This window comes from Anguilla anguilla, chromosome 9 (assembly GCF_013347855.1).
Source record: "Anguilla anguilla isolate fAngAng1 chromosome 9, fAngAng1.pri, whole genome shotgun sequence".
In the NCBI taxonomy this organism is placed as follows: Eukaryota; Metazoa; Chordata; class Actinopteri; order Anguilliformes; family Anguillidae; genus Anguilla; species Anguilla anguilla.
The window spans coordinates 36,260,392-36,285,570 of record NC_049209.1 but is presented as its reverse complement, the minus strand read 5'-3'; the positions used below and the strand labels follow the sequence as shown (position 1 = coordinate 36,285,570).

The window sequence follows — 25,179 nt, the reverse complement described above, 5'->3', positions numbered from 1 at the left end:
ATGGGTTTAAGAGGAACTGCTACTCAACCAGCTTTTCTATTTGGATGTACTGTTTGCTCGGTGCTGTTAACAACAGAAATTGTGTTTCTCCCCCCACCCTCCCTCCCATTTGCTATAGGTGTCCATGAACTGTGACTATGTGTTTGTGAATGGAAAGGAGACACGAGGCTCCATGAACGCCAGAGTGATCTTCAGCTACGAGCATCTGAGCGCGCCCCTGGAGCTGACTGTGTGGGTGCCCAAGCTACCTCTGCAGGTCGAGCTCTCCGACAGCAGGCTCAGTTTCATCAAGGGGTGGAGGGTCCCCATCCTGCCAGATCGCAGGTGAGAAGCAAAACAGCTGAATTCCTCGTAATACCTCTCTGCAAATTTTCCACTTACTGGTGCTGAGAGTGGAGGGTAAGAAGACTTCAGGTTCTGAGCGACATCCCTTGAATGAAGATAAGATGTTTATATGCAGCTCTGCAGAATTGGAATTGATTTAATTTTGCTTGACTGCCGCATACTTGCCTGTCCAAATGTCTGTATGCATACCCCACCGTGGCATGTATGTGCATAATGTTTTTTTTTTCCTTTTTTGCCTTTTTCCCTTAAATTGCTTGTTTTCATTCATTGCTTGTTCGAGTTTAGCAGTTGCTTGGCTTGCATTCATTTACTAATTTTAAAGTAAATGCACACTTATACATTTCTTCTTATAATAACATGCCAGACTCATAAATGAAAAAAGTCCACGCTTATTAATTTAACTAATTCCATCACAGCCATTTCAAAATGAAATGTAATGTCATTTTGACAGTGATACATTAGGCCTAAACTGTAATTTCTTCAAATATCTAAGTACATGACATGCTACAGATTTCTACAAATCCAAGATAGATTAAAGCCGCAAGCGGCGTTGGGAGGGGTCCAAGCATTGGCACCATCGCGCCCCCTATGGAGCGATTTTAGAATGGCTTTGTCCTCATGATCATATGCCTTCACCCAACATATCTAATGAATATCATGATGATCGTATAAAATATTGATGACTTATGGCCAATTTTGTGCTAAGAGACTCTGTCGGATGACTTAGTTACGTCGCCATGGATATGTCCTGGCCGCTTCCCGTAAAGGCCTTTACTATGTCGTAACACTTAGATGGTCCGGCGTGTATGCACAGCTGCAGTGTTTCTGCGCCGCAACTAAAAAAGGCGTCACACTAGTGTTGTCACGATACCAAAATTTTGACTTTGATACTGATACCAGGTTTAGTATTATGATACTCAATACTGAAATGATACTTGAAACTTAAATGATGCTAATTCGATACTCGGTCCTTAACGATACTGAAATTACCTTAATAGATCAGAAACGTAATGTCCACAAGGGTTGACCTCATTTTCGAATTCATGGTTTATTAACAACCTGGGCTGCGTTTCCCAGAGTCTCCTTAGCGCTACGTGCGTCGTAAGGTTAAGGGCTTAAGGTCTTCCTTTAGGTCTCGAGCTGTTTCCCAGCGTCTCCTTAGCTAAGGTATACCTTAATTAAGGTATACCTTTAAAAGGGTGGTCTGAGGCACTCGTAAGCTGTCCCTTAGCGCTGCGCTCCGGTAATCCTGTCACAGTTTTGCCTTATTATGCCAACATTTTGCTTTTCAAATCGACAGTTGTACTACAGTGCGCATCTAGTAGCACATCGGCATGCGGAAATGAGTTTAATATTAACTTTACGAAAAGTAATTATCTAATCAACGTGTCTGTGCATAGCACGTCGTGAGAATGTTGTTGTTTTACCTGTCTATCCCCATCATGATGGTAATTAAGTATAGGGCCTATCCATGATACTAATCCAATTTGTGAAAAGAAAAAAAAAGTTTTTTTAATTTATACGTAGTGGCGCTAGCTTAGGATATGGCTTTTCTGACTGCATACCCTGTAGAAATTAGTTTGTTTGTGTGTGAGTCAATGATCACACTGACTTGGAACAAACCGCCGGTTTATTAAGAATATAAAACCTGTGTGTGCAAAACCAACGTTGAGTGAGTCTACTTGCATGACCGAACTAGAGCATGTTGATTGGCCTAGCCATAAACACACATACAGGTACAGTGGCTCATAATGGACAAACATAGCCAAATGATCTACATCCCCTTCCTTTAGCTCACACCTCCTATATAAAACAAAATAGCACTGGGTAAATATCAACATTACAGAACATTTTTCTTACCATGTTGTTTTACGATTTTTGGTAAACAACCCAATAATGATATTCTTGGTTAAACTTAAGATTATCCAACAGCAAATTAAGGTGGATGAACAAATCACTTTAACAGGTAGACCTATTCATAAGGCACCCGGTATAGAATTCATCAGGATCAATTTCCACAGACACGCTTTTGCCTTTCATCTATGATCATTTTTGCATTGCAGAGAAAAGTTCGCGGGAATCAGTGCAGTGCAGTGATATGCTGCTACAGTTGCCTATATATTGTGTGACAAAAACAAATTAACGTTAGACCTTTGTTTCAATAAGAACAAAATAATTCACCCATATGTAGCCTATATCCTTTTCCCTGGGCTTCCACGAAGTCCCAGACTATGGCTTATATGTCCCGATTGATGCTTTTTATTTTATCCTTTGTAGCCTATATGTACGTATTTATTGAAACTATCACAAGGTCTCGTCTTAACGGACTCTTAAAGAGATTAGCAGATGATCTCTAGTAGGCATAGCTCCCTCTTCTGCAATATTAGATTGATGTAAAATGATTATGATAACACTTGTTATATTAAAACGTCATTCACAAGCCTTTACAAGTGAGACAATCGATTCGCTTGGCATCGATTGATAAACTTTTCAGCACCACAGTGAAGGCCAGCTCCAACTTACGATGTACCTTTGAGGTGTCCCTTAACAGTTGTCTTAAGGTATAGTCCAGGAAACACTCGTAAAAAAGCGGTTTCCCTTTGAAAGGTATACCTTAAGAACCTTCGTAAAACGTTAAGGTACATTGAAACTCGGAAACGCAGCCCTGGTTCATTAACAACCTTTAAGTTGAAGCCTCTTCAACATATTAATATGCATAGGCCTATAGTGTTACAACACTGAACAATAGAAAAATATGTTAAATATATTTCAAAAATTAAACAGTTGTAAACTAAATAATCTGTAAAACAGGTCTTTCACCTTTAAATAGATTTAAAAATAGCATATTTTAATAACAATACAGCATCTATCTATAATAAAATATTTCCAAATTGGAACACCTATTGCTACTGAAGTGAACTGAGTCAAAGCTTGCGCTGTATCAAGGAGCTGAGTGCACAAGCGCAAGTCACCTCACTTGGCAACCTTAGTTGCTACTGCCTTCTAGCGAAGATTCTGACAAATTACACTTTTCATCCTCTCAGTCAGTAATGCGGGAGACAATTTTCCCTGGCTTTTACATTTGACTCAAAACTACCGAACGTCGGAATATTCTAATACCGAACCGTTTCTTTTTTTTTTTTTGGTATACCGTGCAACACTACGTCAGACACATATTCCAATCCATTGCTCAGCTTAGCAGAGAATGCACATTTCAGCGCGCCACAGAGACATATAGAATAATAACACATAAATACACATTTCAAATAATAAATACGACATTGAGAAAAAACGAAAATAAAGACGTGATATCAACTCGCGATCTGCGTGATGCGCGCAAAGTAGCCTACCATTTTATTTATTTAGACATTGGCAGATAAGAAAAAGTTTGGTTACGTTGACCTATGAAACGTTATTCCAAAAGCAAAATCAGACATGTTATACATCGTTAGAAAGCTTATACTCTCACCTACTGAGTAAATGAATTGTCAATCAAGCCAAATTGTACTAAAAAGGGCGACAACGCCGTAAGCAACAGGTGTGGTATTACGCACAGCTATTTTTGAAGATAGCCCAGGCGTCACAAATGCGCGTAGCCTATATTTCACAAACGGATTGTCCAAGAGAATATATGACCACTCATTCGCAAAAGGGACATCTCTACGCGTAAAACCAGTGGTAAGATTGTATATTTATTCAATGTTTAGTCTCAGATATTGAATGTAGAATGACATGGCATAATTTAAAAAAACTTTGTCTTGTTTATGTCGTTATTCATTGAGCAGTGTTTTCACTGCTGTATTGGCATATTTTAGGGCTAACGTCGGATTTATCTTGTTGCTACGGAATATTGCATTACATTACAGGCATTTGGCAGACGCTCTTATCCAGAGCGACGTACAACAAAGTGTATAACCATAACCAGGAACAAGTGTGTTGAAAACCCTAGAGAGAAGTACCGTTCCAAGTGCAGGGAACAACCGCATAGTTCAACTTGGACCCTGTAGGTTAAACTGATTAACACTAACACAAACAAGAACAGCAACAACGCAGTCTATGCAAAAATACAAGCAATAGTTAAGACGAGTGCATTAACTAAGTCACCCACGAAACAGCTACCTAGTTACAACCCTAAGCTTACAGTCAATTTAGAGATTAAATTGAGAATACGATTTCTCTCAGCATAATGACGGATTTAAAGACTAAACAAACTCACCCGATATTGTCTTCAAATGGATCCATGCCAAAGAAAAGTAATGATTCATCCTCTCAAAGCTTTACCGTACCGTATTATTTATTTAGACATTGGCAGAGTACAGCATAAATTGCGTCTTTTGTTTATATTCAATATTAGTAATTGCAGCGAGAAACTGCAGCTGTAGACACAAGATAGTGTGTTATGTTATGGTAGCAACGGAACGAAGCGGACTATATATGTATTACCGTCATTGTTTTATTGTACGAGCGTGTTTTCGCGCGTTTGCACAGAAACTCAAAACCAATAAAAATGGTTTAGCTATTTCTCAGCATAATGACAGATTCAAAGACTAAACGAACTCACCCGATACTGTCTTCAAATGGATCCATGCTCAAGAAAAGTAATTATTCATCCTCTCAAAAAGCTTTTACTAACAAACTTTTGGTAGCCTAGCATGCACTCTGGCTGGCACTGTCTTCCATTGCTTCCCCGACGTTCAGACCGTCCCCTCACTGATAAAAACTAGACCCTACGGTGTCGGATTACTTGCGTCGCCATGGATGTCGCTTGCCGTAAAGAAGTTTACTAGATGTCGTAACACTTAGATTTGGAGCTCCAGCTCTTCCGCACCCCTACTAATAAAAAAGTCCAAATGGTGGGCAAACAATATGGCGGACATAGGTGCTCCCAATGGCAAAGTTGTAGAGCACATTCAGATGCATCGGTCGATTATGTTTTGTGTTGATCTGACTTACGGTGTGGGAGTTATGACCTTTTAAACATGACCCTTTGTTATAGCGCCACCATCTGGCCAACATAGGTGATTTGTAGTGCCTGAGTAGTGGGGGGCCATAGGAACCCACCTACCAAATTTGGTTGGTGTACAACTTATGTGTCAGGTGCGTGGGGGGTTCGGACGCAAACGCAGAGTGAGGGGAAAAACTCAAAACTCCAAACGGAATAGGAAACAAGGACTTTACTTAGAAAACAGGAACAAAAGCAGGGAACAAAAAGCCTCGCAGGGCAACTCTCAAAAACAAAGGAAAACTTCAAAAACACAGGAAACAAGAAAATCCAAAAGTCCAAAAGCACGTGGAAAACAGAACATGGGCAGGAACATGATCAGAGGCACACACTAACAAACAACCAAGGATCCAGCACCTGAGTCAAGGAAGAAGGAAACTTAAATAGAACAGACACTGACGAGACACAGGAGGGCACCATGAACAATCAGGCCACAGAGAGGGAAGGGAAAACGAGACAACCAAAAAGCAATAATTGAACAATTGAAAACAATAATACAATTACACAGGGTACAAGCAGGACACAAAACAGAAGTGCCGCCATCTGGCGGCCCAACAAGGAAAGACAGAGACAAAACACAGAACCATGACATTATGGTTGCTGAGCCTCAGACATTTTAGTGGAGAAAGCTTCCACGCCCCAACGAAAAAGTCAAAATGGTGGGCAAACAATATGGCGGACATAGCTGTAGAGTAGAATGGCAAAGTTGTAGAGCATGTTCAGGTGCATAGGTTAATGAAGTTTTGTGTTGATCTAACTTATGGTGTGAGAGTTATGGCCTTTTACGCATGACCCTTTGTTATAGCGCCACCATCTGGCTGACATAGGTGATTTTTGTGCCTGAGTAGTGGGGGGCCATAGGAACCCACCTGCCAAATTTGGTTGCTCTAGGACTTATGGTTGCTGAGCCTCAGACACTTTTAGCGGAGAAAAATAATAATAATAATAATAATAATAATAATAATAATAATAATAATAATCCTAACAGATACAATAGGGTTCCACCAGCTTCGCTGCTTGGACCCCTAATAATCCGAACAGATACAATAGGGTTCCACCAGCTTCGCTGCTTGGACCCCTAATAAATTAATGAGGGTATTCAGGTCTTTCAGTAATCTGTCACTCAAATCTCAGTCCAGAAAAATGGTAATTTTACAAACATCATTATGAAATATCACAGTAAATTGAACACTTAGATATGCAGTTTTTCCACTTGTTGTGGGAAAATGAATATTGCTTACATAATTGATTTTGCAAATCTCCTTCCATTCCATTTGCGCTGAGAGCAGAGGCTACCTGTGAAAACACTCTACTCACATTACAAGCCTTAAACATTGTCAGGAAGCACCGCAGCAAACAGGCTAACTGCACATCATGCTCTCTGGAACATAATGGTCAACCTCACTGGCTTCATTGTGTCAGTAAGTAACCAAAACTAGGTGGCATTGCCCTCAACATGTTTTAATGAATTTGAAGAATTTTAATTAAGAATTTTGCATCCTGAAAAAGAAAAACATATTTCTGACCTTCTGAAGGAAAAACATTTTGAGGTACATTCCTCTCACTACATAAAATATTTGAAACTGTTTCTGCAAGGAGAAAGACTGTCTCTTTAAGATTATTTAAAAGCTTTAAAAATCAATGGATGGGGTATGCCTTGTCAGCCTCTGACAGACTGCTTTGGTTTATGCATCCCAAATTATCTGAGGATCATGCTAATAATAGAATAATTATCCTGGGGAAGGAAAGGAGAATGAGGTTTTAGCCTTTTAGGTCAGGTTGTCAGACCACTGAATGAACTTATGGTAACTCATATAATACATTGCTGATGCTTTTGTAAGTGCTGTAGGTAGAATTTTAGTAATAATTAGTCTCATAAAATGATTACCATATATTTTGGAATTTAAAGTAGTTTCAAATATTAATGGTTAACTTAATTAGATTATGAAATATAGCCAATTTGTTTATTAATCAAATAATACTAATATTATCAAATAATACTAATAATATCAATCAAATTCCTGAAGGCAGTGGTACTTGAAATAAAACATAGTGACTATAATCAACATTCAAGGAACATGAAGCAGACAACTAGGTGCAAATAAACAACATTTATTAAGCAGTTATCAGAATCAGTTAAACATCATTATAATAACATATCTAAAACTATTTTCTACACCTAATAGCAAAAGCAAAATCTTCAAATGAGGGATCTGAGTTGAATGAGGAAAGAATGTGAGGGTGCACCTGAGTACACTCGTGTGTACACTCACGTGGGGAGAAGGAACAAAGGTGGTGAAGATTGGAATGGGGATATCAACAAGCAACTTGTGTGGAGTGTTCGTCTGAGTTGAAGGAAAATGGTGCCGGGCTTCTATACTGGAGCATCTAGAAGCCAAGCAAGCAATTCTAACCTGGGTTCAGGCACCACGGAGACACTACTTAGTTAGTCAAATCAGCTACGTGTGTGGCGGAAATGTTAAGCAGGGCAAACATAGCTTGCAGGAAAGAGGCTAAGATAGAAAGAGGGGACAGCACTTGTGCGTAGCCTCTATTAAGAGCTCTGAGTTCACTATAATTACTTATCAAATCACAGTTACAAACGAAAGTTACATTAGCCGCTTTTCCACCGCAAGGTACCGGCTCGGCTCGACTCTACTCGACTCTACTTGCTTTGGTACCAGGTACTTTGTTTTCCACTGCAGATAGTACCCCATCAATGTAGCTGGTCATCATAGCGATGCCGCATGAAACAGCCGTGACGTCATCTTCAACGCAACACACACAGGAAAAATGGAGGATATCAAAGGGATGGTGTTCTTGATTCTCGGTATGTTGCTGTTTGTCACAGCAAGGCGACAAATTTTGTTTCAGAAGAGGCTGAAGGCAGCAAGACAAAAGACTGCCGAAAAAAACGACACAAGAGGGTAAGCTAACTTAGTGACGATACTCTCTGACCAATCAGTGGTCTGCAGTGTTTTCACGTCACCTTTTGGTATCGCCTCAGCTTGCTTGGAACCTCAATGGAGGTGATACCAAAAAAAGTACCGGGTGGGTATCAGGTACTATCCACAACTTTTGCCCAATGGCAAATCAAAAAAGTGAGTAGAGGCGAGTTGAGCCGGTACCATGCGGTGGAAAAGCGTCAATTCATACAGTTCATAACTACATAAAAAGTGATCTGTACCCAGATGTTACAGTCTTACTTGATGTTGAGTATCATGGGATACTCAACACTGGAGTGTCTTTCTGTAGTCCATGGTACCAACCCAGATCAAACACAGACTGTGCCAGTGCAGGCTGTAGCTGGGGCTATTCATGATTGATGCATTGCTGGCCTCCGCAGGGAGGCAGAGTTTAACCCCTGCCTCAACACTCAACAGCATTCTGCTTGTATCAGTTGAGCTGTGTTTTATTGCAGTAGCTGATATGGCAGAGTTAAGAGATAGTCTACAGTTGAGAAATCATCAGCTGGTTGCTCACACTTTGGAAATTGCACATTCTAGTCTTAACATAATGAATTTGAAAGGTGTTGCAGTAATGAGATAAGTCTGCACTTGCAATTTGGCATAACAAACTGCAAGAAAAGCTGCAGTAATGCGCATTTAATACAATGTGTGCAAATGGCGAGTTAATGTTGTTTTAAAAGTCTTTGTAAATGACTGAAGGGGAAAGTAGCTACCCAGGGCATGTACAAATAACATTACCATTTTGTGGGAGAAAATGCAATAAATTAAATAAATATAACACTTTTTTCCAGTTTAATGCCCAGTCATAACATCCAAAGGGTAACTTACAGAAACGCATCATGCTATTTCAGGAAACAATTCAAATGCTTCCCTTGTAAACATTGTATGGTTTTTACCCCATGTGATCTTTAAAGGTCATCGTGGTAACCAAAAGGTGAAAACAAAGAAATATAAGTGGCTATTATGAGTTATCAGGGCTTACAGAGTACTTCTGAGACTGATAGAGTTCAACTCAACTCACTCAAATATAATTTCAATGATATTTAGCTGAAAGTTGAAAGCCCTCTATATGCAGTACTACAGCTGTAGTTGGTTCTCATCGCCAAAGGCATGGGTTACATCCTCCTGTATGGCAACTGCAATATCATTCTGAATAAAAATAAAATTTCTTGTCTTGGTTAAAATTTCTTTAACCAACCCTTCCGCAGGATCACAAGGGACAGCGACGATGAGGAAGAAGATGACCGGAAGGTGAGCCGGGGCTGCACCCTCCAGTACCAGCATGCCGTGGTCAAGGTGCTGACCCAGTTTCACACCACCTCGACCGAAGGCACTGACCAGGTCATAACCATGCTGGGGCCGGATTGGCAGGTGGACGTCACAGACCTGGTGCAGGATTCCCTGAAGGTGTCTGACCCCAGAGTGGCAGAGCTGGTTGACCGCACAGTCCTGGTGGGCTTAGAGGTTGGAACCACCACATTGAAGGTGGGTGGTACAGACAGCCTAACACCACACAGGTGCTATCACCAAGAAATACAATGCACAAAATAAAATACAAATATGAGAATCAGAGTATGATTTATCCATTGGTATACTTCTGTTGTGCTGTTCAGAGTTGCATGGGTTGCTCCAGCCACACAAATAACCAATATGAAAAATGTAAGCCATGGGAATTGGCCTATATTTTTCAAAGAAGTTGACTTTATCAGAATGATAAGAACATTTGCAGCTGCCTACTGATGCATGTTCTTGGAAAATATAAGCCTGAACACATGTCTTCTCTTAAAATGGGAAGTCTTGTGATTCAGATGATTCACAAGTGGAAGCAGTTTTTTTATTGTTTTACAGGGAATACAGATACCCCACTGTCAGAGACGTTAATTGGCCCACAATGTTCTGGAACCTTTCATAAATGGTGACCAGTTAACATCTCTGATCGAAGAGTATAAATTGTGGGTTAGAATCTTTTATGCACACACACTAGCACAATAGAAATGTTAAAATTGACATGTTTGAACAAACCAAGGTAATAAATAATTAATGGCCTTGGGGGAAAACACTTTTTGTCTCTACCTTCCCTCCCTTTTTTCCTCAGTTCCTTGCTGTAGAATAGAGCGATGTCAATTGCTAGGTTTGGTTGACATTAAATCTGTAAAAAAAGAAAGGCTATGGAGTGGGTGAAGCTTTTTGTTTTGCAGCTTTCTGATTCAGTAAGTTTTCTATATGAATATTTTTTCTCCCCACTGCTCTGCACTGCTCTTATTAGAGACAGCAATGATATTCAGGTGCGTGCATAGCAGACTCTACAGTTAACCCCCTTCCTTAAAATAGCAATGTTAATGACTGTTGTTTCAGTGAAGCGAACAGAAAAAATATATACTTTTTTCCCCATGTGACTTTGTGCATGCTTTGTGCTTCTTTCCCCTGGGCCTGGAATATTTTTTTACTTTTTTCTGAAATCTAGAATGTTCCCCAGTCCCCCGGATATCAGCACCATGGTAAGTTTAGCTTCCCCTTGTGAATCAATTAGGCAAGAAGAAAGTATCATTTGGAAAGTTTTGAAGGGGGAGCTTCAATGAATAAATTTTTTTTTTTTTGTTTTTTTTTTCATTAAACTCTCTCTCTCTCTCTGTTGGTTGTTTTTCACATTCTTAATATTGTATTCTAGTGTCTGTTCTACAGCCTCATTAGCCACTGCCATTAAAAGCTGTTGTTTTTATACATTTGTTATGCAATTGATGAGAAAGCCAGAAAATCAGATGTAGCCGGATCTCAGCAAAACAAATGCCTCAAGATAATTTAGATCCCTCTGTGTGTAAATGATTGCAGTGTTGTCTTCAGTGGGACAGATCACTCTTTTGTGTAATTCTCCTTTGCCTACTCTTATGTTTAAGTCTGGGATTAAATACATTCAGATGGAGAAAAGATGTATATAGATTGATGTGTAGTGACCTGGAACTGTCCTTTCCAGTACATTAGTAAATCCGAATAAGATAAAATGATGCAACACCATGCAACAAGAGGCAACAATACTTTTGTTTCAGATAGCATACACAGTCACTACTGCACAGCATATTGTGGACTGTAAGGTAAAAAAGTAAGGTATCGACATGAGGGAAAAGAGCATTTTGCGTTCATGCGCTTCGCTGTAATCCTGTAATTGTATGCCACATTTACAAGATGTAAGAAATATGGTGTGAAGGTTTTAGATCTCAAACGTTTTAAAAGGTTGGCTTCTGTGAATTATCAGAATACTGAAGTAAAAGCCTGACTGGTACCAATTTAGGCAACATAATTGTGCTTACTAATATTCCTTGATATACAGAGGAGCTTAATGAGAAAAAAATATTTCATGAGGAAACATTAGTTCTTGGCTGAGCTCAAAGCATTAGCTTCAAAAAGAGCACTCTTTATACCATCGCATTAATACTGTACATAAGATACGAACACTGTGATGCAAACACCAACATCAATCAGTATCAATAATTCAATCACTAATGTATAAATTATACAGATAATTTCAATCCTTGTCACTCTAACTAAACAACTAATCAAATAAGTTTTCTGATGTCCTGGAATTGAACTTGTTTTGTATTCATAGAAGCAATTTTGATACCAATTGTTTGTATGCCGAAAAGTTTCTTTACTGTCACTGTATAAAACACCTCTCCAATCCCCCCAAATCCCTAGCACCCCCAATGGACTTTATTTTTCAACTGACTGTTTTAAAAATGTAGACTGTAACTTGTATAAGATCTGCAATACCAAGCATTCTATTACAGAGAACAATTGAAATGCTTTCTCTGTCTAAAGGCCTTTTTATGCTTCTTGTGGAAGTTGACGTGCACCAGTGCGCACAAGCTCCTGCCTCCACAATAACATAAACTCTACCGGGTTGTAGGAACTAAAAGTGGGCAGGAACTATCTACAATGGAGAATAAAATGGTTCCTGGAGCGTGTTTTTGTTTGTGAGAGTGGCCAATGCATCCATTGCATAGAAACATTTACTGGTCCATCTATTTCAACCACTCTGGTAATTGGGGTCTTTATTTTTTGTAATCCTGCTTATTTTTTATTATTTTTCCCAGCACTGTTTAGCTGAGTGGTCTATGCCCAGTTCAGCTAAACACAGAAATCTTTGAGTACCCCTTTTCATTACAAGTTGCCGACTCAAATTTCTTATGAACGTCATCGTCACAACATATACCGATCAAAGCTTGCACCTTGTCGTTGGTTCACAAATTTTTAGATTTTCTTTTTCCATTTCAAAATTCACTTGTTCTCTAGCAGCTGCTAAATGTTTTTCTGTTGCCTGTATTTAAAAATGGTGCTTGTGGTCTGCTAGGCAATTTTCACAAATATTACATTTGACCAATTATTAATGTTCAGGTCCATCCCAATAGTTTGTGGACCGTACTACTTCATACTACCTCATACCTACCTTCATACTATACAAGCAGGGGCAAAAAAGGAGGATAGGAAGCATGCCCCAGAAACCAAAGTCAGCTCTGGTTCCTCCAGTAGATAAAGGGTTTTAGTTTCCAAAAAGTTCCTGAGTTCTGGAAAAGGTTCCTGTGGTGGGAAAGGGGGCAATTATTGTAGATGAAAAGACCATCTGAATGGACTCTTCCTGTGCCTCTCAAAATCTGAAACACTGCACCAGGTCATTTGTTCTGTGTGAGCTACCCAACTGCTCTTCCGGGTCTTTCAAAACAGGGTGGCAAAAAAGGACAATTATTGCAGCACTCCGGAAAAGTGCTTTTAAAAATGTTTGTATTGCTGATGTACAGGGCGCAATTTATGAAAAAATAGGGAATGGGAGGTTTTTGGTACTCCATTTTATTCATAAAAAAGTATGAACCTGGGTGGTTAACCTGTCACTAGTTAGCAAGCTTTAAATTAACCAGGCTGAAACGAATACAAAATATAAGCATCACATACATGCTGTATATATTCAGGCCTATGTACCTGTATTCCCAAGTACCATAAAAGTGAAGTTAATGATGACTCCAAATAATTACATATGAAACAAAAGCTTAAAATCTTTTTCCTGGACATTTCTTGTTTTTGGGACTGAAAATATTTGTCCAGGTGGGATTTTGTGAATTCCTAAATTATGTGGTTAGGTTTCATTCCACAGGCAAACAAACAAACAGTCCAATATTATGCTCATAATGCCTGCCCACCCCTGTTACTGCCAGGATGCTAGTTGAACTATTAATAAAATATGAAAAGACATATTTTTGAAATTTCAACATTTAGCTGGATTACAGTACTAATAGAACATGAACATTTATCAGTGCTTGTGAAACATTTCTTACCTGAGAATAATAAAAAGATTAAAACCGGTATCCTTGGCTGGGTTATCAGTTGTTTCTTTACTGTGCTTTACACACAATACCATGTGCAGTGTTGGAGTATTATGAAACTCGTCATGAAAGCACCTTGTTTGAGAAGTATGTTTGACTGTTGCGGACGGCATGCTTGTGTTTGCAAAGGGGTTGGTAGGCAGAGACTTGGAGCATGTTGAGGCTTCTGCTTTGTGTCTCATGTTATGTTTAAAGGTAATCAGAGGTAACCAAAAAGTGAAAAATGAGCTACAAGTGGTAGCTTTCCGCAACCTTCAGCATCCCTTGGCCATGTAATGGAATCTAACAGGTTCTGTCACCCACCTAATAAAGCACACGTTCAGAACATTTATAGTTTATTTTGGGCCCGTAAAAGGGAAAAAATGGCCCAGGTTTTCATTTTAATGTTTCATTTGACTTAATGTAGAAACCAGCTACGTTCATATAGGTTTCTAATGCTTTGAAAGCCATCAGATTAAATTTTTTTGCCCGACCTTAAGCTATGTCCGAAGGGAAGAGCAAGATTTTAGCCATGTTACCAGAAAGAGTATCACTGTTTTTTAATCTTATTCTTCATTTAAAACCTGGTAGAAAAGTGGGTTGGTTCCAATTTATCGCATTTATTTTTAATTACACACCTATATAGCTACAAAATCCATTGCTATTACCAATTTGGCATCATGTCTATAAATTGATGTTTCCTTTAAAAGTATCAATTTCAATCCCAGTGAATGCCTGCTGTCATCCAAAATAACCGCAGCTCCCCCCCTCCCCCTCCCCCTCCCCCTGTTACAGGTGGAGTCCCCGCTGGCTGTGGAGGCTGTGCTTGGTGATACCATGTTCTCCGTCATCGATGATAAAGTGTCCATTCTGGAACTTCGAGTGCACGCTGTTTCAGGCCTATCTCTGATGCTACAACCCAGCCCCGGCAACAGCCACACCATGGTCGCCAAGGCAACTGGCCTACAGACACTCTCCACTCCAAAACAGGTACTTAACCAACCCAAAATTGTAGGTGGATCTGTGCATGCATCTTTCCTTTCAAGGACCAAAGGCCTTTGGAAACGTCCATATTTCACATGTTAACCTTCTGAGCATACATTTTTACTCATAGTTGTTCATACTTTATTCGGCCCATACTCTGTTCCTGCTTACAGCCAATCCTCCTATTTTAAGGATGTTGGGAGCTGTGACCATGATGATGCACTTTTGCCCTGGCTGTAAATTACCAGGTTCAAACCAGAATATGAAAGACAGCATAACTAAGAGTATACATTGTACTTTAGAAACAACGCATTACATCAAGGTGCATGCATGTAGGCTTTTAACAAGTGCTTTTTTTAGAAAGGCCAGAGCCAACACTATTGGGTGTTTGGACTTTAAAATGAAATTTACTCCAAATGCAGTACCCTCCTCCTTCCTTGACTTTTCCTAAATAGCTGGGCTTAAAAAATAACTGTGTTGTTAGAATAAAAAAAAAACTGACTCATTAAAGAAATAGACATTTTGTATACAGACACAAAAACGTCCTGCCAGACAATAGGTAACAGGTGCTGATGCCCAGGTGTGAATGGGTTGCCGTCTCCTTCAGCATGCTTTTCAGCGACTGAATGAGCGATGCTTTGATATAAATTACTATAAATTACTTTCAGTTTTTCACTGAAACGGCACTTTGGACAAAATCTGAATAGACTATAGGATGGCAAAATCTACTGTACTGGAAATACTGTTGAATGACTAAAGCATTGACCTGGCATGTGAGCTGCGTGGAAATTACATGAAGTCAAAGACAGAAGCAGCAGCCGCCAAAACAGCCATGATCGCAGCATCACCTCGCACATCTATCATTCCTGGGAAGAAAACACAGTGAAAGGGTTGACTAAAGACAACAGGGTGAAATGCAATCGATTTGTGTGCAAACCCTGCTCATACAAACAATTAAAGCTGTGTGTTCCCTGTGGAACTGGTGAGTAAAAGGAGAGAGACAGTACATATATAAAACCTCAATCAAATAGTGGGAGCAAGGGAAGGGACTGGGAGAAGCACGCAGAATTCATTATGACTAAATAAATTTTTTAAAAATATCGCACTTTATACTAATTTCTCAATTTTGTGTTTTGCTTATTTTTCACATTTTAGTGCTTTTCTCAAATGCGCCTGGAATATGCCTTGGCACATTTTCCCTCACCTATATAACAAAACTAATATAAATTAGAAATGAAAATATTGAAAGCCTTGGTAGTTTAAGTTAGTAAAAAAATGCGGCCTTTCTAGTGTTAAGCTTCAGATATAACATAACATAATATAATGACGAGAACAGGCCATTCAGCCCAACAATGCTCGTCATTTTCCTAACTAAATTAGTGCTCTGGTTACCTACAGACTAGATAGTATCTAACACTGTATCAAGCCTAGTCTTGAAAATCCCCAGAGTTTCTGCCTCTACTACGTGACCTGGCAGGCTATTCCACACATTGACTACTCTCTGTGTGAAAAATTCCTCCTAATGTCTGTATGGAATCTACCTTTTGTTAATTTCCATTTATGTCCCTTTGTTCTACTAACAGAACTCAACCTGAAGAATCTCTTGTATAAGGGTGTGAGCTTTTAAATCTACAAATACAGTTTAGACAGTAGTGGTTTTGAGCTCAGGTCAAAATGTGCTTTTTGTCTCTTTGACTTTTACGTTATTTGATTAAAGGAAAGAGAAATCTGCCAGACTGAAATGTAAAAGTCTTGCCAGTTAAGTCTAAATTATAGCACAGAATGCATTGCCATGATACATTACATTGCATTACATTACATTTATTTAGCAGACGCTTTTATCCAAAGCGACGTACAAAAGTGTATTTCATGGTCATGGACAACTACAAAACACAGGTTCAATAAGACACGATACTTATTTTGTACAGCTATTTCTAGCGAAGAACACAGTTTAGTTCACACAGTGAACACTATTCTGACCTAACTTATGCCAAGACAAACTACGGAGAAGAACAAGCTACAATATTAGGACAAATACAAATTAGCAAAAAGTGCTGGAATGGGGGTACATGTAACATGAGTGTCATGAAAGGGGGGGATTCAAAGTGAAATGATACACAGAGTGGTGGTAGTTAGTCCAGGTATAGTCTGAAGAGATGTGTCTTCAGACCACGGCGGAAGATGGGTAGTGAGGGAGAGGTTCAAAGAGGGACAGAGAGTTTGTTCCACCACTGGGAAGCTAGGGTGGAGAAGCTCTGCGATCCCTTTACTCGGGTAGGAGGGGATACAAGGTGCCCTGCTGCTGCAGAGTGGAGTGGTTGAGCAGGCGTATAGAATGGAATCATGTCCTGCAAATAGATAGGGGCCATCCTGTTGGCTGCAGTGTAGGCGAGGGTCAGGACTTTGAACCTGACCCTGGCAGCGACCGGTAGCCAGTGGAGTGACATGGGGGAAGGTTGTAGATGAGTCGGGCAGCGGCATTTTGAATCATCTATAGTGGCTGTATGGCACAAGCTGCCAGGCTTGTAAGGAGATGGTTGCAGTAATCAAGGCAGGAGGTCACCATAGCCTGGACAAGTAGCTGGGTGGAGTGCGTAGTCAGGTATGGTCAAATCCTTCTGATGTTATACAGAAGGAATCTGCAGGACCGTGATGTTGCCTTGATGTGCTCCTTGAGGTCCAGCTGGTCATCCAGGACCACCCCCAAGCTCTTTGCAGAGTGAGAGGCAGTCACTGTGGTGCCATCAACCGTGATTGAAAGCTCATGTAGTAGGGAGGTCTTGTATGAGAAGAACAGCAGCTCAGTTTTGTTGAGGTTGAGCTTCAGGTGGTGGCTGGCCATCCAGGTCAGCCAGGCAGGAAGATATTTTATCATCAACCTGTGAGGCAGAGGGGGGGGGGAAGAGTTGCGTGTCATCTGCATAACAATGATAGGAGAGGCCGTGTGAATAAATAACTAAACCAAGAAATTTGGTGTATATGAAGAACAGCAGAGGACCCAGTACAGATCCCTGTGGCACTCCTGTAACAAGGGGATGAGAAGCAGAGGCAGACCTCATCCAGGTGACCTGGTAGGACCAATCTGCAAGATAAGAAGCGAACCAAGACAGGGCGGTCCCAGCAATGCCCATCTCAGCCAAGGTGGAGAGGAGTATTTTGTGGTTGACCGTGTCAAATGCTGCAGACAGGTCAAGGAGGATCAGGACAGAGGAGAGGCGTGAAGCTCTTGCAGTGGTGAGTGCCTCCGTCACAGCCAGGAGGGCAGTCACTGTTGAGTGCCCGGATTGGAAGCCAGAGCAGGTTGTTCATGTGATACAGTGAGCTCCATGATGTCTAGGACAAAGACATATTTTTTTTCTTGATTTGGCTCTATACTCTACAATTTTATATTTGTAATTAGACATTTCAGATGTAGTTAAAGTGCAGATTCTCAGCTTTTATTGAATGGTATTTTTTATACATTTTGGTTTCACCTTGTAGAAATTTTATAGCACTTGTTATACATATTCCCCCATTTCAGGACACCATAATGTTTGGGGGAAATGGCTTCTTGGGTGTTTCTGGTTAGTGCAGGTATAATAGAGCTTCCAGTATCTAGTCTTGATTCTTTTTTTTTTCTCAAAATTTGTTTATTAGATTTTCAACAACACACAAATGTCAACACAGTTACTTTTCAAGTTCCAATATTGAATCAAGTATAACATACAATACAAAACTAACTAACTAATTAAAAAAAGACACAAAACGTACACGTTAGTCACCCAGTAATAATCAAAGATAAATAAAAAAATTCAGCTGATAGAGAAAAGAAAAAATAAATAACATTCCAACCCCACTAAAGGTACATTAAAGTGATTAGACACATTCAATTAAAGCTGTTACTCCGGAATAGCAGCAAACACCAACCCCTCAGCATGTGCAAAAAGGTCTCCATGTTCTATTAAATTTGGCAAGAGGACCATTTATAGTACACCAAATTATTTCCACTTTAACAAAGTAAAAAATGTCTTTGATCCATGAGCAGTGAGAGGGGGGTGCAGGTGATTTCCACCTCAGTAAAATCAGCCATCTGGCTAATAAGGTAACAAACGCTATAAAATCTACCTTATATTTTGGAAGCAGCAAAGTGGGTGGCGGAACCCCAAACAATGCTGTGATTGCTGTTGGCTCAAATTGAATCCCAATACAATCTGAAATCGAGTTAAAGATTTCTAGCCAATAGGCATGTAAGGAAGGGCATGACCAAAACATATGGATGTCGGTAGCAGGGGCTTGGCGACATCTATCACACATAGGGTCGACATCATTATAAATCTTAGTCTGGCTTTAGTGTGTGTGTACGGTGAAGGATTTTGCATTGGGTCAGACCATATCTAGCACAAATACATGAGGAGTGAACCCGACGCAGAATGACATCCCACAACTCCTCTGAAATCTCCTACCCCAGATCCTCCTCCTATTGAGTCTTTATGTTATGTAAAGAGGCTGGGCACAATGTGTGGATAAGATCATATAGATGAGAGATCATACCCTTTAAGAAAGGGAATGGGGTTAAGAAAGAATCAATAGGTGAGGTCTCCGGGAGATTGGGAAAATGGGAGCTAAAATTACGAACAAAACTGTGGATCTGTAGATACCTAAAAAAAAATGATGTCTAGGTAAAGGGAACTTCTCAGAAAGCTGTTTAAAAGATGCAAAGGTATTGTCAATATATAGGTCGCCAAATGTCTCAATTGCCAGAGTTGGACCATAGGGAAAACGCTCTATCAATCAAAGGAGGATGAAAAACCAGATTAGCTGATATTGGAGCTAAGAAAGAAAAGGTCTGTAGACCAAATTGCTTCCAGATCCTCAACGTAGACAAGGAATTTTTAGAATAAGGAGAGGAAGAAAAGTTAAGGGGGGAGTGAATAAGGGCTGTCAGCGAGGCAGGTTTAGTGGAGAATGCCTCCATATGCAGCCATGAACGAGGAGCAGGTGATCTCTCCAGACAGATCCAAAGCTGAATTACTCCAAGGTTGGCAGCCCAATAATAAAACCTAAAATTAGGCAAGGCCAAACTTACAAGAGACCTCAGCTTCTGCAACAGCTCCCTACGAAGTCGAGGGACTTTCTTATTCCGAAATAAACTCAGTGACTAAACTATCTAATTTACAAAAGAAAGACTGGGGAGAAAAAAGGCTATGCATTGAAAAAGGTAAGACAATTTGGGGAGGATGTTCATTTTTTACAGAGTTAACCAGGGCTACAAGGGATAGAAGCAACAATGACCACCTCTGGAAGTCTTCCTGTATCTGAGCCACCAAAGGGGGCAACATTGAATTTAAACAGGTCTTAAAATTTATTTCTAACCTGAATACCAAGGTATGTAAAACCATGTGGGACAATTTTTAATGTGAAATCCTGCAAAGAATAATTACAAGCAATATTTAAAGGAAACAACTCACTTTTGTCTAAATTAAGTTTATATCCTGAAATGCGGTCAAATGAAGTAAGGATGTCAAGAGCAGATACGGAGAGATTAGAGATGTATAAAAGCAAGTCATCCACATAAAGGGAGACCTTCTGCTCAAAACCATTTCTTTTTATTCCAGTTATACAGGGGTTTGACCAGAGCGCAGTGGCGAGTGGTTCAATAGCAATAGCAAATAAGAGGGGACTCAAAGGACAGCCCTGCCGGGTGGAGCGATACAAGGGAAAGTGTTCTGAGTGGGTATTATCAGTTCTGACTGAAGCCATAGGGGACAAGCAGTTTAACCCAGGTAATAAACCTCTGACCAAAACCAAATTTCTCCAAAGTGTAAAAAAGATAATTCCACTCTACACGATCAAAGGCCTTCTCTGCATCTAACGAGATCAGAGCCTCTGGTGCAGACGAGGTGGAGGGATTATACACCACGTTAGAGTCGTCTGAGGTTAAAAAAAGAATGTCTGTTCCGGATAAACCTCATTTGATAGGGGGAGATCGGGGGAGGGCAGAACAGTCTCCAGATAAATGGCTAATAGCTTAGATAAGAACTTTACATCCATAGGTACTAGACTTATAGGACGATAACTTCAGCAAGATAAAGGGTCCTTATTCTTTTTTAAAATAAATGAAATTGAAGCTTGATTAAGAGTTGGGGGTAGTTTAAGAGTTAAATGATTCATTAAACATCTCAATCAAAACCAGGGTTGAGGGAGGGTGGGCTCTAGCGAGTACACAAAACACAGGAGGCTTAGTGATAGGTGGAGTATTTCTGAGAGACCTGCCTCTAGTGGCTACAGTCTACAGCAATCCAGTGATGAGCGATAGGATTCCCAAGGCAAGCAAAGTGCAGTAGCACACTATGTTGTGCCAGCAGGCGATCAGGCGACCATGGTGAAGGGTTATGCTAATTAGAATCAGCTGGTTTAGTGCATGGTGGTGGAGCAAATACATGGTCAGTCTTTTTACTCTTTGAAGCCAGGTTACCCACCTCTGGCTATGGTGACATAAAAACATGTTTTTATAGTATGAGCATAACCGTGTTTTTGTTACGTTTTGTTACCAATAGGCCTACCCAATTTTACTAAATTACAGTTGTAAATGTGGAGAGATAAAAAGAGAAAAAAAACATATTGTTTGTAATCATTCTGTGAGTTGGATACTGTTTTTGGTAGATTAATAAAAGAATGAACATGTTAACTCATTTGTCACATTAGTTTAAGTTGTGCATTAGATATGTCACTAAAACCACAGCTGTAGAATTGCATGGAATAAAATGTAACATCTGTGGTATTAGTGTTTGCAATTTGATGTTACCGCGTAGCCATTCCAAAAACACTGCTGTCATCAGAGCCGAATTTCACTCCCTCCATGCTCCATGTATCGAATGACTATGTAAAATAAGTATTTTTGTCGCTTTCTCCCAAATTCTCATTTTCATGATTCTCGAAATTCTATGGAAACAAAAACCGGAACGCATTCCCGGACCTAGCGAGGTAACAGATATTTCTAGGTATGGATGGTTCCTGAATGGAATGCAATGGGAAAGGGGCTAGATAGAGTGATGGCAAAGTGTGGAGACCAAGAGGAACTGCAAAAAATCCAAAGCACCCCCCCAATCTGTGAAATGTGGTGGTGGGGGTGTTAGAGTTTGGGTATGTATGTCTGCCACAGTTACATTCTCGCTTGTCTTAATTAATGATTTAATTGCTGATAGGAACAGCAGAATGAATTCTGAAGTGTACAGAAGCATCTTCTCTGCTGAAGTTCAAGCAAATGCCTCCAAACTCATTGGACAAAAGTTCATCCTACAGCAAGACAATGATCCCAATCACAATGCTGAAGCAACAAAGCAGATTTGCAAAGCCAAAATCTGGAAAATTCTTGACTGGCTAAATCAGTCATATGATCTGAATCCAATTTAACATGTGTATGATTGAAAATGTCAAGGCACTGCTCTGTGTAACAGTAAAATACGACCCCAAATCACCGAGATGCCGATTCGCACGGGGCTAATATTATCACATGACCTCTGTGTTTGGCAAAATATGGTAGGTAATTTGCGGTGGAATTTTTACTTTACAAATTACGGACATGGCAGATTCGCACGGGATTAAGATCACAGACGACCTCCGCACTTATTACAAGTTACTAGAGGTCCCCTGGTAACACTAGTCTTTAGATAACTACAGAGCTAATGAGATGATTAAATGATATAGATTTTGAAAGCATGAAATATTACATTTACGTGACCCTGACAAAAACCTTGACAGGTCAGTCATTAACAGGAGCATGGCCTTACATCAGTCTCACTTCAGCTGTCCCCTTTTCAAAAAGTAGCACATAAATGTTTATTTTTTTAAAGTATAGGCTACTTAAGTACTGTTCATAAAGTTTATTTTAAAAGTATACTTTTTCATATATTTTAAGTACATTATAAAAATAATTCAGCCTATTTTCAGTAGCCTATACCAAAAGTATTTCCTGGAATACGTATACCATTTATTCTAACATCTGCATGCTAAAGTGGTATACTTTAATTTTAAAATTGTTTACTTCTGGAAAGTAAAATAGAAAGTGCACTTTGAGTAGCTTACACTCTCTGGGATTTGATTCAGTAAAAGTGTACTGTAGGCATATTTTTGAACTTCTCTTTTGTAAGGGTTGACAGCTCTGCACAACAGCTTCCTTTCAACCGACAAATTTATCTTGGTTGTTGGACATTGTAATGGAATAAGCAATGCCTCAGTCCAGATGCATCTGTAAAAGCAATGGTGTATTGTAAATACTGATTTCATTCGTTCTCCTGAGTCCCAATACAGGCGCCAAGTGAAACTTCTATGCACTATTTGGTTTCCCAAGAGTCCTCTGTGCAATTGATAGTTTGCAAATTCCCTTCAGGGCAGCGACTCAGAACAAACACACTTTTGTGTGTAGAAAAGGGCAGACCGCTCTGTAAACATACAAGTTGTATGTGATGACAGTTATAGAGTAGGCTGTTAGATGCTGTGGGTAGACACCCTGGGAGCACACACAACAGCAACATTTAGAGCAACTGTGATTTGCGTCACTGCTTTGTCACAGGTGACATTATTGATGTCTGGCTTTTAGGTAAGAATGAGTAGGTTTAATGTGAATATTACAAATTGCAAAGTGCCTAATGTTACTATAAATTGTAGGCTACTGGAGAGATGTACTAGTTCAAATAAAATAAATAATTAAATAAAATATACATGTAGAGCAAAGGAGCGATAAAAAACCAAAATGAGGCAGGCGGAAGAGGACAATAGTCGATTTACATTTTCACCAAAATTAATTTGATTGCAACATGCGTTTGTGGCTTGCAATTGCAATTTCTGTGTGAAATGCTACAAAAAGAGCAGGAGAAATCTATCACATCTCACAGATCTCTGCTTGCACGCTGGAGCTTTCGTGAAACAAACCCCAGAATCATGGAGGGTATTAGATTACAGAAACCCACGTCATCTGGTAATCCAGATTATGGTTTGCCATGTTGACAAACATAAATGGTTTGTCTGCTGATGTTTTCACAATTTGTTTATTATGTGGTTTATTTTGTTGTTTTTGTGATACAGAATAAGCTTATATGTAGTAATGATATATATGCTATGCTGTTGTTTTATATTGTATAAATACATCAAGCATTTACACAACTGATGGAAAGTCACAAATTATGAACATAAAGGACAATTTTTATTCTTCCAAATGAGAAATTTTAATAATGTGTGCATTGTTTCTCATATAAGGTAGTTTTAGCTCTCTGTTTGAAGCAACCCATTTTCTTGAGTGTTTGAGTGCCAAAAGCAGTGATTTTTGCTCTAGGTCTGTGAAATTTTAATTTAATAAAGACTCCCACGAAACATTGCACCCGAGAGATGGAGTCCAATTTTAATGAGAAAAATGCATGGGGCTATGTCTCTATCTGTGAACTGTATTGTCAAGTGAAGAGAAACAATCCGAACTTTCCTTCATAATCTTCTCAGAGTATTCAGTGGGAGTGCTTGCAGCCTAAGCTTTCTCCTGGTCCCAATTCACCTCCTAAGCTCTCCACCTCTGTTTCGAGTTATGCTTAATTTTAAGTGTCACTAAGGTGAGGGCCATTCCAAAGTGAGGGTAGGCATCGAGGCGAAAGGGAGCATAAAAAGCAGTAGGTGTGTGGGACACAATTTTGGTCTGCTTCAAAGAATCATAATTGATGGAGTGTTGAGGGGCCGAACGACCACTATCCCTTGCTGTAATTAGGTTCACTCAGTTCTGGGATAACCCTTTCACAAGATGGCGACTCTCGTGAACGCACAAAAGTGTTAGTGTGTAGGCGGAGTGATTAGGAGGTGAATTGAGACCGGGCTTCAGCCTAAAGCGGCTCAGGCTAGTGCACAGGTAAGGAAGTGGAGCTGCTTTCTTTTAGCAATAGCCAAACTCAACAGGAGACAAGCCCATTTCCACTTGTCCCCCACATTAATGCCCAATTTGTCCCACCTTCTACGGCTCGGCCACCTTTAGATTTAATTAACGTAATGTATTGTTCTAAGAGCTTTCTCAGTATGGGTCATAAAAGTGAGCGATTCCTGCTGCAGCTGATATTCTCAGAGGAGTACTGAAGCTTTTTCAAACAATTATTTTCTATCACTCATGAAATCTCATCCTTGTCTGTTTTCTGTTTCTTAGTTTCTTTGTCTCTGAGCTAGAATTTGACTGCAACAAAACAAATAGAAATAAGATGTATTATCTTACTACATTTCCAGGTTTTAATAGTGTTTATGTATTCAGCTGTTCACCTCTTTATTTGAGGAACTTAATGCTTATAGTTTTTTTTCATCTGTGAATTCTGAAAAGCTAGTATTATATAATCTGTTTCTTCAGTGGCAAACACTAAAGCATACAGTTTCACCTGCATTGAATGTCTGCTATTCAAAGCCTCAAACATTTTCAGACTATGATACACAAACAGTCTGTGTAAGTTTGTGTAAGACCGTATTTTGAATGGTATCAGCTGCAGTCATATTACTATAATGGTTGACAGCTTTATTCCTTAATTTGCTT

The 25,179-nt window shown here is 39.6% G+C and overlaps 1 protein-coding gene across 3 annotated transcripts in view; it reads left to right on the top strand.

The window, feature by feature from the left end:
- tmem132e (transmembrane protein 132E) overlaps positions 1-25,179 on the top strand; it is a 517,422-nt gene that overhangs the window by 485,699 nt on the left and 6,544 nt on the right. For 2 of the 3 annotated variants that reach the window (XM_035433058.1, XM_035433057.1), the window contains exons 6-8: positions 119-324; positions 9,525-9,801; positions 14,460-14,654. In XM_035433058.1, coding sequence (XP_035288949.1) covers positions 119-324; positions 9,525-9,801; positions 14,460-14,654 — 678 coding nt within the window. The remainder of the gene's footprint in view (positions 1-118; positions 325-9,524; positions 9,802-14,459; positions 14,655-25,179) is intronic. The other variant, XM_035433059.1, reaches the window with a different exon arrangement.